The sequence below is a fragment of the Parus major genome, chromosome 1, assembly GCF_001522545.3.
Source record: "Parus major isolate Abel chromosome 1, Parus_major1.1, whole genome shotgun sequence".
Lineage (NCBI taxonomy): Eukaryota > Metazoa > Chordata > Aves > Passeriformes > Paridae > Parus > Parus major.
In genome coordinates, this window is record NC_031768.1 from 24,025,584 (window position 1) to 24,039,451 (window position 13,868).

At 39.0% G+C, this 13,868-nt stretch overlaps 1 protein-coding gene across 4 annotated transcripts in view; it reads left to right on the top strand.

Moving 5' to 3' along the window:
• Positions 1 to 13,868, top strand: part of COL4A2 (collagen type IV alpha 2 chain) — a 137,129-nt gene that overhangs the window by 34,711 nt on the left and 88,550 nt on the right. For all 4 annotated transcript variants that reach the window (XM_015621895.3, XM_015621906.3, XM_015621915.3 and 1 more), the window contains exon 4: positions 3,864 to 3,944. In XM_015621895.3, coding sequence (XP_015477381.1) covers positions 3,864 to 3,944 — 81 coding nt within the window. The remainder of the gene's footprint in view (positions 1 to 3,863; positions 3,945 to 13,868) is intronic.

Below are 13,868 nucleotides of genomic sequence, written 5' to 3' on the forward strand. Positions count from 1 at the left end.
TTCTCTGGGTGATCTAAAAAAGCATACAGATGTTGTGCCTATATTGCATAAAACTTAAATTAGATCCTATAGACCCTGTTTCTAGACTGTCCCTAGACTCTGGACTTCTAATAGATTAGCGGGATTATGCATCATTCAAAAAATGAGAAAGACTTGGAACTGAAAGTTTTCACAGCAGACACCTTCGTAATTGAGGGGCAGTTCTTCCAGCTTAATTACACAAACCCTAGAATATCATTCTGGTGCAGGCACACTTTTCTTCATTTAACTGCATACTGATCAAATCAGGAGATTCATCCTTACACTTTCTGCAGAGGGTGGATCTCTGTGTAAGCTAGTCACCTCCACCCACCCTCGTGGTTGAGAGAAAGCAGTAGGAACTTCTGGGAGAGATGCAGTTGATCAGTTTAAATGCCAGTATAAATGCCAGTATAAGGATGGGATGAATTATGTCCTAGATCTGACTGCTCTCACCACTGACCAAAAAAGCTCCTGCTCAGATCAAAACAACCACACTGAGTTGTCACCATTAGTGTTAGGTTCCCAGAAATCTGTTTTCCTCAGGAAATAGTTGAGCACTTCAAAGTACATTATCCATCACTAAATTTGAAACTTTCAGGCTTTTTGCATTCCAATTCTTGACTGATATATGTCAATAATATATGATATATATGAATATGATAATATATGATATATGAATATAATAATATATGTTTGATTTCCCTTCATCTCAGTTGTATGCCCATGGGTATAACTGTTTTTAGCAAAGTTCTACAAGAATCCTTAACAGACTTATTTTTGAACATTAACAAGCTTGTAAACCATAATGTTTTAAACTGTAACCCCCAATAATGTAAGATCAAACAACAGTGCAGTGATCTTCAAGAAATTATAAATAAATATATTTATATATTTATATATAAATATGTTTTATGTATATAATAACAAATATATATAACAAAAACAATAAATATAATAATTATTAATAAATATATTATTATATATATAATAAATATAAATATATTCTTTATAGTGGAAGATAGTAGAAAATGCTGCATGTGACTAGAAGTTCCCAGAGTCATTCCACTAGAGTTGAAAAGTGGAGAGATGGAGATTCGGTAATAAGGAAAGCCCAAGTATAATCAAGAAGAGGTGTATTACTGCTGGTCTCAAATGCTTTCCCATTACGTTCCCTACCTTTGGAGAATCTTGCAGATTTTTCTTTTCATTATCTGCAGAATCTGTGTGCATAAAAGGATATAAAATGAGAAAATAATGAAAAAAAAAAAACCAGCTTCCTAAAATTGTGGAAGAAAACAATTGTATCCCCATATTAGCTGCTGGTATTGTTACAGCATGCAAATTAAAATATTGGATGGTGGATAGCACACAAGCAATAGACCTTGAACTTCCATTTGAAATAAGTATTAGCAGCCTCCTCCATTTTTTTCTTAAAAGTGCACAAATATTACCATAGTTCTATTTCATTTTGTATTTTCTCCTTGGCAACAGTTTACCAAATTAAGAGTCACTCTGCTAAATAGAGAAATAAACTTATTGTTCTCATTATTTTTTCTCAGTAGGTGAAAATGAAAATTCATGTGGTCAAATTAGTGTATCTGTTACTCTTAGGCTGAGATATGCTGTTATTTACAATCAAAGATTCCAAAATTTCCAAATTAATTGTTACCAATGGCAGCACTACATAGCACAGTGGTCCTTAAAGTATACCTGAGTCCTCCAGAGGAATATGATCACACAGGCCACACATCTGCATGACATCCATAAAAATTCATAGAACAATACTCAGTTTCAGAAAAGAAACTGTGGGGGGAACTCCACAGAATGAAGGATATTGAGAAAAAGATGTGTATTTCATCTGCAAATAGGTTAATAAGAAATAAAGTCCTTGGAAAAGTGAGTTTGTGATCATCCAGATATTTAACTGAAAAATGGACCAACCTGAGCAAACTGCTGGAGTTAATAAAATTGTCTTGATTTAATATTTCCTCTTAAACAACAGCTTAAACATAAAGCAGAATTCATAACATGACAGAGAACTCTACTACATCGATGAAATTATTTCCTGAATAAAACACCTAACCTATAAATAGATGAGGGCGTGGTTTCAGTTTGGTGGACTGCTTTTATCAGTATGAAAATCCTACCTCTTCAATTTGACATGAGAATTAAGTATAAAGCCGAAACAAAAGTGGTTTTGTATATAAAAGTACTTAAGATACAGATATGAACCTTCTCATGACAAGCATAGAAACTTCTTTTGGAGAGTTTGTATTGCTGTTGTAAGATTAAGAGCCTGCTGTACAAATATGACCAAAGCAGGACTTGGGCAATACTTGGTGCCTGCTGCTAAGTTTTTATTTATTTGACTGTCAGGGAGGTATCCAAATCCCAGGGCTGTGTTTTCACGTAGTGAAAAAAAGGCAGAAATGTATTCCTGAGAAATGTGACCAGAAAACCTCAGGTATCGAGTAGAGGATTGCTTAGAACCCCATGAAAAATTCTAACCATGTCAGCTTTGGTCCCCTCTCTGTGTTTTAGCTCCTTAAGTCAGCCCTAGAGGCAGGAATGGCAGCATCACTATTTATGAAACAGCATAGCAGTTCTGAGCATGCATCCTGTGTTGGATCCTTGTTTATACCCCTTTCACCTCTCTTCCAAAGAGATGATGGGCTCAAGCTATGAAGGAGGGAGAAAAGTGAAGGCACCATTTGCTTTAGCCAAGAGGGGACCAAGTGACATGGAGCCTAGCTGAGTTGTCTTGAGGTTTCATCTGAGGAGCAGTGCATGTGAAATGCCCTGAATGAGGGACTCTGGTTTCCTGTAGCCACTAGACTTAGTCCTTCTCTCTTTTTCTTCTGACTGTATTAATCATGCACTGTGGGCCAAGTCAGGTTCAGAAATAGTAATGAGAAATCTCTTCCTCCCTTCCCACTGGGGCTGCTGGGTTGTTTTCAGGGGTTCAAAACCCTGAGCTTAGGTGGGCTGCAGGCTGGTCTTCACAACATTCCTAATCATTAAATTACATTTATAAAAGTCACACTACAGCATGCACAGCATCTCTGCTGTTCAAGTTTCTGAGCAAGAGTGACTGTGGCTGCTCCATTCTGTGCAGGCACTTGCATGGAATATAATCTGAGTTTGCCTGCCTGTTGCAGTCCATCCAAGGATTTGTGTGGAGCGGTGCATATTTTGTGATCCAGATATTTGTGGCCCAGGCCAATGTGGTTCTGGTCAGGCAGGAGAGATGTAACTGAAGACATTTACTTAAGCTGGGAGTGACTTCTAAATCACAGTGGTTGACTGCTAGCAAATTTTTTGTTCCTCTAGAATAGGCAGCCATAGAAGAGGAGAAAGCAGGAGTTTGGCTCATGATTTTGAACATGATACCTACATCTTCCTTTATGTCCACCAATAAATATTTCAAAACTCAGCAGCCATTTGGAGCATGCATAGAAGTATATGATGCATTTTGACCTAGGACTTAGTCCATGTCCCTAAAGAATTCAAGCAGCTGCACTTCTGTGAGGTGATATCTACTGCATGTGTCAAAAAGATATGTGAGATACTGCTCAGCATTGAGCTGCAATGTTTTAAAAATGTGGAGGGAAATAAATGAAGTAACATTATATTTCTTGATGCTGATCTCCAAGAACTGGAAAGCCACTCCACGGCTGCTTCTAAGCGTATATTAAAGAGGTTTCAGCTGTAAATCCTAGATCTGATCCTGGTCTTTGCTTTAGCACTTCCCAGCAAGTCTGCTAATCAAAGCTGATTGTGCTGTTACAGATATTCTAGCTGATACCCTTTAACTTTCGTGTTATGTGTGTTCTGGTTTTCAGGGTGGAAAGAAATACACAGGACCATGTGGAGGCAGAGACTGCAGTGGAGGATGTCAGTGTTTCCCTGAAAAAGGAAGCCGTGTAAGTAACATTTTTTCCTGTAAATTGTTCTTGATGGTACAAGTTCAATGCTATATAATTTTCTGTAGGTGGACTTGCACTAGACTGCTAAGAGTGTTAAAACAATTATTTTTTTTCAGGGAAAAGTTATTGTTGTTTCATCTTACTTTCTCACAGGCTCGTAGATTTGAAGAAATTGTTTGTTGTGAATACTTTGTTATGATATGTAGCAGGCACTTATCTCAAAGATGAGGGCCAAGGGATATGACTGCCATGACAAGCTGAGCAGATCAGAATGATGAAAAGATACCACATACATGCATGGGATACACACACTTGATGATTTTAGAGATCTTTTCCAGCCTAAATGATTCAATTATCCTGTGATAATTCTTTGTGATTTCCACTAAAGCAAGAGAGAACCACGCCTGCAAAACCTGAAATCCTTGCTGAAAGGGAACTGGTTAGAATTTCTGGCATTATGTTGTGACTGATAGTCTGTTCTTCATTTTGGGGACTAGTGAGGAATGAGGCAGAGGAAAGGAGATGGGGTGGAGGGGATTAGCCACCTGCCACAAAGAGCACTGAGAAATAGGGCAGCTCCTATCCTGTATGGCTTGGAGCCCTGGCTGGCAGGCTCCTTCTGTACAGCTTGGTCTTCTGCAGCTGAGACAGTGACTCAGCCTTTTCCATCCACCCATCTCTAAGAATAGGTCAGGCAAGAGATGTGGTGGCAAGTCATGTGCTTGTTCTTCTATCACAAACCTCATAAGATTTTTCAGTTCTCTGCCTCCCTTCACACAGCCAGCCATCAGTTCCCATTCCCATTGCATTCCTCAAGCTTGACTCCACGTCTGAGTGGAGGGAGAGGTGGTAGGAAAGTCACAGTGTAGGTGGGAGGCAAGGAACACTGTTGTTTACAGCAGAAGTCCTGATGTCTCCATGGAAGTCAGATGATCCTGGGGATACCGTGCCATGGGGACTTGTAGTGGTTTTACTCCCATGGCCTGACCATGAGCTGCTCATGATCTGCTTTCCATTACAATAACCCAATGGCACCCTGATGAAGCTGAGGACAAACAAGCCCTCCCCTGAGACACAGCTTCCCATGAGGCTCCCTCCAGCTGTTACTGTCTTAGTCTCATCATCCAGCACATGAAGTTTGGCAAGTGCCCCCTGTGACCAAAAATCAAAAACTGATGCTGTAAGATGCTCACTAGAGTTTGTGAAAATACCTGTTGCAAAACTACCAACTCCTGTGACTGAAATGTGTTTCATGCTCCTTACTGAATGAATGACCTTGAATTTCAAGTTGCCAAATGTAGCAGAAAAAAGAGGTAGTTAAACAAAACTATCTGCATAGGTTAGAAAAGCTGAAAATGTGAAAATACCACAGTAGAGAAGCAGTCAGGTGTCACTGACAAGAGGCTCCCTTGTTGCTCCTTTTGAGTTGTTTGTCTAGACTGGGAAAGTGAGGGCAGATTTTATGTACTCACCACTCTCAGTTTTACCTCAGGGAAGTAAGTAACCCCACTTATTAATGAGGTTGGCCTCCCTTTAAATAGATACTCAAAGAGATAAAAAGGATATGCTTCAAAACATAAATTATATTTTACTGCTTGTGGTTAATTGTGGAAGACATGAAAAAGTATTGGGAAAAGGGATGTACGGAAATTCACACTTCAAAAATCATATTTTATATGTGTATATTTTACCTCTCTGAAATGATACACCTCATTCTGATTTAGCATACACTGCCTGTATTTTGTGTCTGCTGATCTCTTCAGATGTCACAACCCCTGTTAAACATCTGGTTTAAGGAACAAGATTGGCCTTTAGAGTCTAGTAAAATTTGGCATAGCTTCTGGTCTCATGCTAATCCTCAATGGGAATATTTATTTTCACAAAACCTCTGTATAATCTGGCACAGCACACGTTTTCTGTTTGAGGTGACTCAGTGCATGCACAATAGACATACTGCGTGTTTGCACTTGTGAGAGTCCCTGGAGCAGTCTGTCAGAGCCTGCTTCTGCAGGGACTCTCCAGCTCAGGTGCCACAGAGCTGTCACTTGCAGGGTCTGTGGCCAGCTGTCAGCCCGGACATCCCTCTGGAAATTCACCCTCTGTTTGTGACAGGTCTGAAACCAAGCAAATGAAAAGCATTTTCTTTGGATTGCTTCTACTGAATGCACATCGGCATCTGTTGAATGAAGCAAATTCATTGAAGTGGTAAACACAACTGTGAGCTATGAAAGGAGGAAAAGTCTGAAAAAATGCCTGTTCTTCATTTATATGTGCTTCTACTTCATTTGTTGTCATTGCTTCAGTTATAGTCTTAGCATTTTAGGAAAGACGTTTAGCTTTATTTGTTGTCTTAATCCAATAACTTTTGTTTTTAAAAAAAGGGTTTTCTGCAAATTATGCCCACTGATAACTCCTGGGGTTCTGTGCTAGAGACAGAGAGGTACTGTCAACATGTGTGGAGATTCATCCAGGCTCTGGTGATTTGTGCCAGGTCTCCAGGTGCATCTGGAAGCCCTGTGCTACTTTTGGGTCAGGACTGGTAAGGATAGGCACAAAGGTGCAGGAAAGTTGAATTCTGCTCTGCAGGGGCAGTTTCTAGGGGCAAAAGGCAACCTAGCACAAATCAATGCACCCACCTAGCAGGCCTGCTGGAAAGAGGTATGTGGTTTTGGGTTTTTCTCTATTTTAGCTTGATCCTGCAACTTTCACTGGGCTCAGACACAGCTAAAATCCAGATGGGACAGAAAGAATAAAACAGCAGAAGCATTATCTGCCCACTGTTGTGGGAGGGAGCTGCTGCAGCTAAGCAAAAGCAGCATCTAGCCTGCAACCTCCTGCCTCTCATTTGAGCTGCTCCCAGGGCTGTGAGGACATCTGCAAAGGGCACTTTCTTCTTCATTCCCAAAAGGAAAGCTGGTCAAATCCAGATGTTCACAGAATCAGGACATTGCTGATAACTGTGTTTGCAGCTCACAGCAAATGCTGAATTGTTTCTTGGAGAAGTTTCTCTAAAGAAATATTCCTCAGGCTGTACACAATCCCTTGAAGTTCCCACCTCCAGTCCTGCTTTGTGTTCACATCTTCATAGTAGAAAGAGTAAAGTTCCTTCTGTAAGCTGGTTTTGTTTTTCCCAGTCTTTGATGACACTCTTAGTCTTTGTTCTTTTTCACTGCCTACTAATCTTCCAGTAATTGTATTTACAGTTAGCTGGTTACAAACATCCAGTCCAATCATGCCTTATATCTAGGTAGATGGTTGGAGCTGGGGTGCAGGAGCTGAGCTTGGGGACCAGCCTCAGCCTCATCTCCCCTTCTCACAGCTGGCAAAAACTCAGTGGAATTGCAGTCAGAGCTCCTGAAGGAGTGTTCAAATCCACATGACAAGAAACCACGGTATAAGCCTCAGTGAAGGACATGAAGGCAGAGGAAAGACAGCAGACTTATCTTCTCCCTGAGACAGATTCATCTTCTCATTTTGTTCTATGGCAACTTCTCCTGAATTGTTCTTCAACAACAGGCTCACCCTTTCCCTAAGGTACATTTGGAGAACATAATGGAAGGAGTACACAGATGCCAGGGTAAGAGGGAAAAGATTAAGGAGAAGCACTGATATGGTATTTGAAATTCTGTTTTGAATGAAATGGAAAGCCTGGATTAAAGGAATAAAATTTAAAAAAATAAAAAAAATAAAACATCTGGTTTTCTTTCTTTTTCCTCAAGATTTTTATTGCAAATCCTAAAATCTTGAGATTTATAGTTCTTTGCAAACCATACATTGCTCAGAGAACAATACACGTGCCTTAAAATTTGTTAAACATTAATGCACTTATGTAGGAAACGATAACTCCATTCAGTACAATGGCCAACTGTTTGACCTATTGAAGTTCATAATCAGCCTCACTTCATAACCAGCCTAGAGGGCTTTATAGAAAGTGGAAGTGAGTAGAAACCTTTTTGATCTTTCTATAGAGTGAGAAATTGCACTCTTTTGTACTTCCTGAGTCAAGCATCTAACAGTGCTCAAACCATTTAGCCATTGTTTTTTGCAAGGGGCTGGAACGATGGAAACTGAAATTAAAAGACAGCTTTGTGGCCTCTGTAAAGGCCACTTCTTGGGAATGCCCAAACATTCCTGTCTGCTTTTGGAAGCTACACAGTTAGGAAATTTAGTGTGTGATACTTACTTGCAAGCATTTTCCATACAAGTTTAAGTCTTAACACGTGGGCTATGTCTAGATGTTTCTTCATAATTAAAAACAAACAACAACAAAATAGAACACATAAATATTCTGAAGTCAACTCCATTATTATATTATAGGGAAATGTTTAAATCCAATAAAATAATATAACAACTGTTAGTGTAATTCTTGTATATGACAATTAACTGGCTTCTAAACTGGGATAATGGCAGTAGCTCCTTGTAAATCTGTTGATATAAACTGATACATGATTAAATCTGATATTTATTTTTTTTTCCCTCCACAAAATAATAACATTAGAAGCATCTTCATACTTAATCATCTAGCTCACTACTTTGTTCCCAACAGTATAATAAGAGATGGCTATTTACAGGGAGCACAGAGTTCTGGCAGTTTTCTGCAGCCCATTCACTTGCACCCAAGATAGGCCAATTTATATGTTCCTTCAGTATCTGTCTTTTGTCCTGAATTTGTCTAATCCTTTTTTGAAGCTACTGTAACTGCGTGTCTTTGCAACCTCCAGTGGTACTACTCAAATGATACAAATTATATAAATCACTGTCTGAACTGTTCTAAGCAAAGCTCCCTCTGGTTTCATCAAATACACCCTATTTCTAGTACTGTGAGATTTCCAGTAGCTCTGTGTTTAGGTTACTCACTGCTTCCCTAATTTTGTAAATCTCAGTTTTATTCCCTCTCAGCTTTCTCTTGTCCAGAAGGGTCAGTCATAGGCTTGTTAGGTTCCCTTTTGAAGGTGACACCCTAGCCCTTAATCCCTTTACTCTCTCTTCTGCAAGAGACTGTACCCATCCAGCTTGGTGGTGTCCTTCTCGATCTCCCAGCATGGGAAATCACCAGATCTCCCCATTCCTCATCACTAGCATCATATTTAAGAACCAAAGAGTGATTAGTATCATCTATAGACTCAGATGTTTCACAGTTCAGTCCCTTCTGTAGATTGGAAACTCCGTAAAAACCAGTCACAGCACGTGTCTGAGAGGACCCACTGGTGTTATGTCTTCATTTTTAAATGTGACCATCAGGTAATATTCTTTTCTTCCTATCCTTTAACAGTCTTCAGTCCATAGGAGCATGTCTCTTACAACCCCAAGATAATTTATTTTAAAAGCTTCAGTGAAGCATTGTATAAAAACAGTTTTGAAAATCCAAATATATTATAGTCACTGAGGCTTGTTTTACCATGCTTATCCTTGAGCTCAGTTTTTATGCTCCTTAAAAGGTGGACTACTGCCTTGGCAAGCAGGAAAGTCAAATAAACTGCCCCACAGTTCTCAAAGTCTCCTCTTGAGCCCCTTTTCCACATGGAAGTTTGGTTGGCACCAGCCCACTGATGCAGTGGCAGTGTGTAATGTTGGGTTACACACTTTGGCCAGCAGCTCTGCAGCTTCACATTTGAGTTCCTTCAGAGGTCATGGGTGAGTGTCCCCACTCGTGCTCACTTAGTAATACCTGTCTTACCTGTTTCATCTACTACTTCCTTCATATTTATCTGAAATGATTCTGTCTCAAGGAATAGCTTGGATTTGAGACCTTCTCAAATATCTTTAGCAGTGAAAACCTCCGCAGAGAAGTCACTGAGTTTCTGTGCTACCTGGGCCTTATTACCCCCAAGTGCCCCTTATTAGCCCTTGGCATCATTTCCCTCGATGACTTCTTGTTCTCCTTTAAACAACTTCTTACTATCAGTTTGGTTATCTTCTGCAAAATTTTCTCATTAATTTTAGCCATTTATTCTTGATCTGATTTTTATGGAGTTTCCTGTTCATTTCAGCAATTTTTTAAATGTCAACCCTTTTGCCTACAATAGCCTCTTTAGTTTTTTTATGAGCTGTGCAGGGTTTTTATTGAACCATTTTACTTTCTTTTTGATATGTGACACATAGTTTACTGGGATTTTTAACACAGTGTTTTTGAAAAGCCTCCAGATTGCTTTAGGCTTCTTGCCTTTTTGACTGCTTTTTCAGGCTTTTACTATTTTTGTGAGTTTTATGTATTTCCCCTTCTTGAAACTGGATATCTGTGTGATGCATTTGTTTGGCTTACTTCATCCCAGTACACTACAACATTAAATTCAAGTATATTTGAAGCTTTTGCAGAGCAGTTCTCCCAATAGTACCTCTTGAGGCAGGTCCTGTGCAGCACTTGAGACTAAACCCAGAGCAGCATTCCTTCTTAGGGGTCTCAGTCTTTATTGTGCTAAGAAAAAGTCAGTTGGTTGGTCCAAAACTTTTTTTTTTTCCTTATCACATCTGGATGAGGCATTGTGCCTGACTGTATGTGGGTAACTGGAATTGGCTGGTGTTTCTACCTGACCTATTTGTTCAGCTTCTCTAATTTCACTGAGTATTTAATGATTGGTGTCTTTAACAGAGGAATCCTAAATACAAACAAATTCTTACTTTTCTGTTATTTCCACCCACAAGGACTCCTAATGTTCCCCTCCTCCCTGAGCATTTTTGTTGTAGCCTTAACATATTGTGCCACTGCCCTGGCTGTATCTCATTTTCTAACATTCCTGTAAAGTAGATGCACTCATCTATGCATGTCACTGATTATCCTCCTTTCACCAGCATGAGATGCCTTTTAAATCAGGGTTGTCATTTATTGCCAGGTAGTATCATTCCATAATCTTATTCCTTAGATTTCTAGCATTGTTGTAGAAGCATTTACAACTTTTGACCATCCTGTGTTGCAAGCACCAATCAAATGGAATTGTAAATGCTGTTACTTACCTTACCTGTTCCACAGAGTTGGCAAGGACCTCAGTCTCCCACAGCTGCCTTGAGTTAACCCCCTTGGACACCCCTGTTCTACTTTCCCTCAGGAGGACAATAATACAGAATTGTGACCACTGGTCACCAGTCCCTTCTACCAGAAAAAATACCTATCTGGCCATCTCCTGGGCTCTGCTTCCTTTGCACTTAGCAGGCCTTTCAGTCCTCTCACCTGTTCCAAATCCAGCTCTCTGTGTCAATTCATCAAACCTCCCGCTGCCATCACTTGCTTTGTCCTCTGCTGGAAGGTTCACTCTGTCCCAGGAGCATCCTCACACCCAGCAGACATTATAATCAAGTAGAGCTTCGAGTTTATCAGTTTGATCCCTTGTTCCAGGCTGATTATCCACCTCTGACTGACAACACCTAAATGCTTCTTAGATCAGCATCAAGGTTTTGTGGGATTTTTTTTTTGATGGTCAGCAAGACAGAAATGGTTTGGAAAATGTCCTATTTGCTCTCCAGTGTTTGCCATAAACAAAGCTTTGGGAGTGAACTTGATCCTATATCTTCTGAAGTATTGTTAGATTCTGCAGCAGAATGTAAGTACCAAAAATTGGTGCTTCAAAATCTCACATTGCTTCATAGACCATGGTTAAGTCTCTGGAAGATTCCCAGAGGAAAAGTTGCCCTCTGAGGGAAGGTATTTGGTGGAGGTGTTTGTAGTGGTAACAGATTTAAAAGTAATGTGCCTATGGTATTAATGATCACTATACATGGGACAGGATAACACTCTTTATTATTTCAATGCTGTAATCAAGACTGGTATGGTACTTCAAGATTTAATTTTCTCCATATTTTGCAGCTCCACTGGCAAAAGACAGGAAAAGTGTTACTGTAAAATCTCTTTAACAGTGTGAAAGTAAATTCTGCCTTCAGATGCAAGAATACAGTTTTCTTTTGCACATGTGTATGAGGGTGGCTTCAAATGCCTGCTTTTGTTTAAGTTTATACTTTTAAGACTCAGCCTTACAAGGTCTTTCCATCATACACCAATGCCTGAAGTCTTGATATTGTTCCATAGGCACCTAAATCTTGAGTATAAGATTTCAATTACATGAACTGTTAGCAGCAAATAGGCCCAAAATCTTTTGAGTTCACTAGCAGAGACAGGCAGGGTACAGGTTTGCTTGACAGAACTTGAACTTGTGTCAGTCTGAAACTTGATACCTAGTTTATGACCTAATGTTTTATTTAATGAAAATCGCTTTACCTGGGCTAAGATGACAATTAGTCAACCATGTAGTGGGATTGTTATGTTGGTTGCTAATTGCTGTCCTTTAGTACATTTGTCGTGACATTTTTTTGAGTGAAATATGCATGTTTCCTTCCATTTCTTTTTTTTTATTTCCTAAGTTCTGTTTATACATGTTTAATCAACATCAGAGATCTTTTTGAACTGGTGGACAGAGATTAGATAACTTTCCCATGAGCAAGGAGCTCCACTTCCCATATATGCATTCTACACAAAGTCTGAGATTTGGGTAGCGCTGAAAGGTCTTCCTCAGGATCTGTTTCAAATAAAAAATGCAAGATACATTAAAAAGCAAAGCAGGGTGTTTTGTTTCAGTACATGCACGAGTGCAATTAAATATTTGCACAGAAATCACATTTTCATTTGTAGATGTTCAGAACATTGTAAAGAATGTGTAAAAGATAAAATGAACTGAAATGGAGACTTGCTTTCAAATCAAACATACGATGCATGTTGACCAAAAATTATTTTTTCACTCCTTGTTACCCTTTTCCTTTTTTGCAGAACATTTCTATTTCAACCAGATTTGAAACATAGTTTGACTCCATAAATAATATATAGAAACTGTATTTATTTGTAATCAAAAAGGAATAGAAATTTTTGTAAGCCCATCCCATGGTAACAATTTGCATTACCTGCCTTTTGTGCCACCCCTGAAAGCAAAATTCCCCCAAAGCCTTTTCATATCAACTGTACAGAATTGTACAGAAGAAGAAAAAGAATGATACTTTAATGAAAGGTAGTCAGAAGGACCTTTTTATTTGCATTTTCAGTTTAATAATTTTAAACTTTCCTGGATTTACATACATTATCTCCACCAAAATAAGTGCAAGGTTCCTCCTAAAGCCCAAGGTTAGACCTGTGCAGATACTTCTATGACCTTGTATCAGAAATGTTTGCAATCTCAGCTGGTGTGATGAGAAAACAATTCAACAGCATTGGACAAAGCTCAAGAATTAGTGTCAGCAATCAAAGTGAATACCAAGGTTGCAGTTTAAACAAATTTATGACTGAAGTCAATATGCTGGATTGGGTATTTGCATTGAAATGACACCATCTGATGCCTTTTGCATTACCTACGTGATCTGTGGATTTATGGGCTTGTTACACTCATTGAAAAAACAAATATTATGGTAGTTTTCTAATAAATCAGTATTTCAGGAATTTATTTTGAGGGCAGCATTTTTAAGAGTGTATTTGAACATCTGCATATCACAAATTTGAATGAGAGATGGAGAGAAAATGCAAGAGAAATCACAGTAAGGAATCAAGAAGCCTTTTATTTCAGAAAATAAAACAAGACTTAAAATTTAACTCTAGAAAAGTTAACTCTATCTTCTCCAGAAGAACTAATAGAAAGGAAGCTTTCTGGAGATGAATAGTGCAAAGTTAACTTTGGTGATAATAGCCAATGCTGAGATAAGAATCCTTTAGATGCAATTCACAGCCATTTAAAAATATTGCCATACCTTTTTTCTTGAATGGCTTTTTTTTTTATCCTTCCTGTCTTCCTGTGAAATCCTGCAAATATATTTTACGTTATTTAGAAAATAAGTACCTGAAGTTAGAGAATGTCTTGAGTGTCTTCTCCTCTGTCACCTTCCCTCTCGTTTGGGTCAATAGTGTCTGCATATCCTCCTGGATGGATGGATGGATGGATGGATGGATGGATG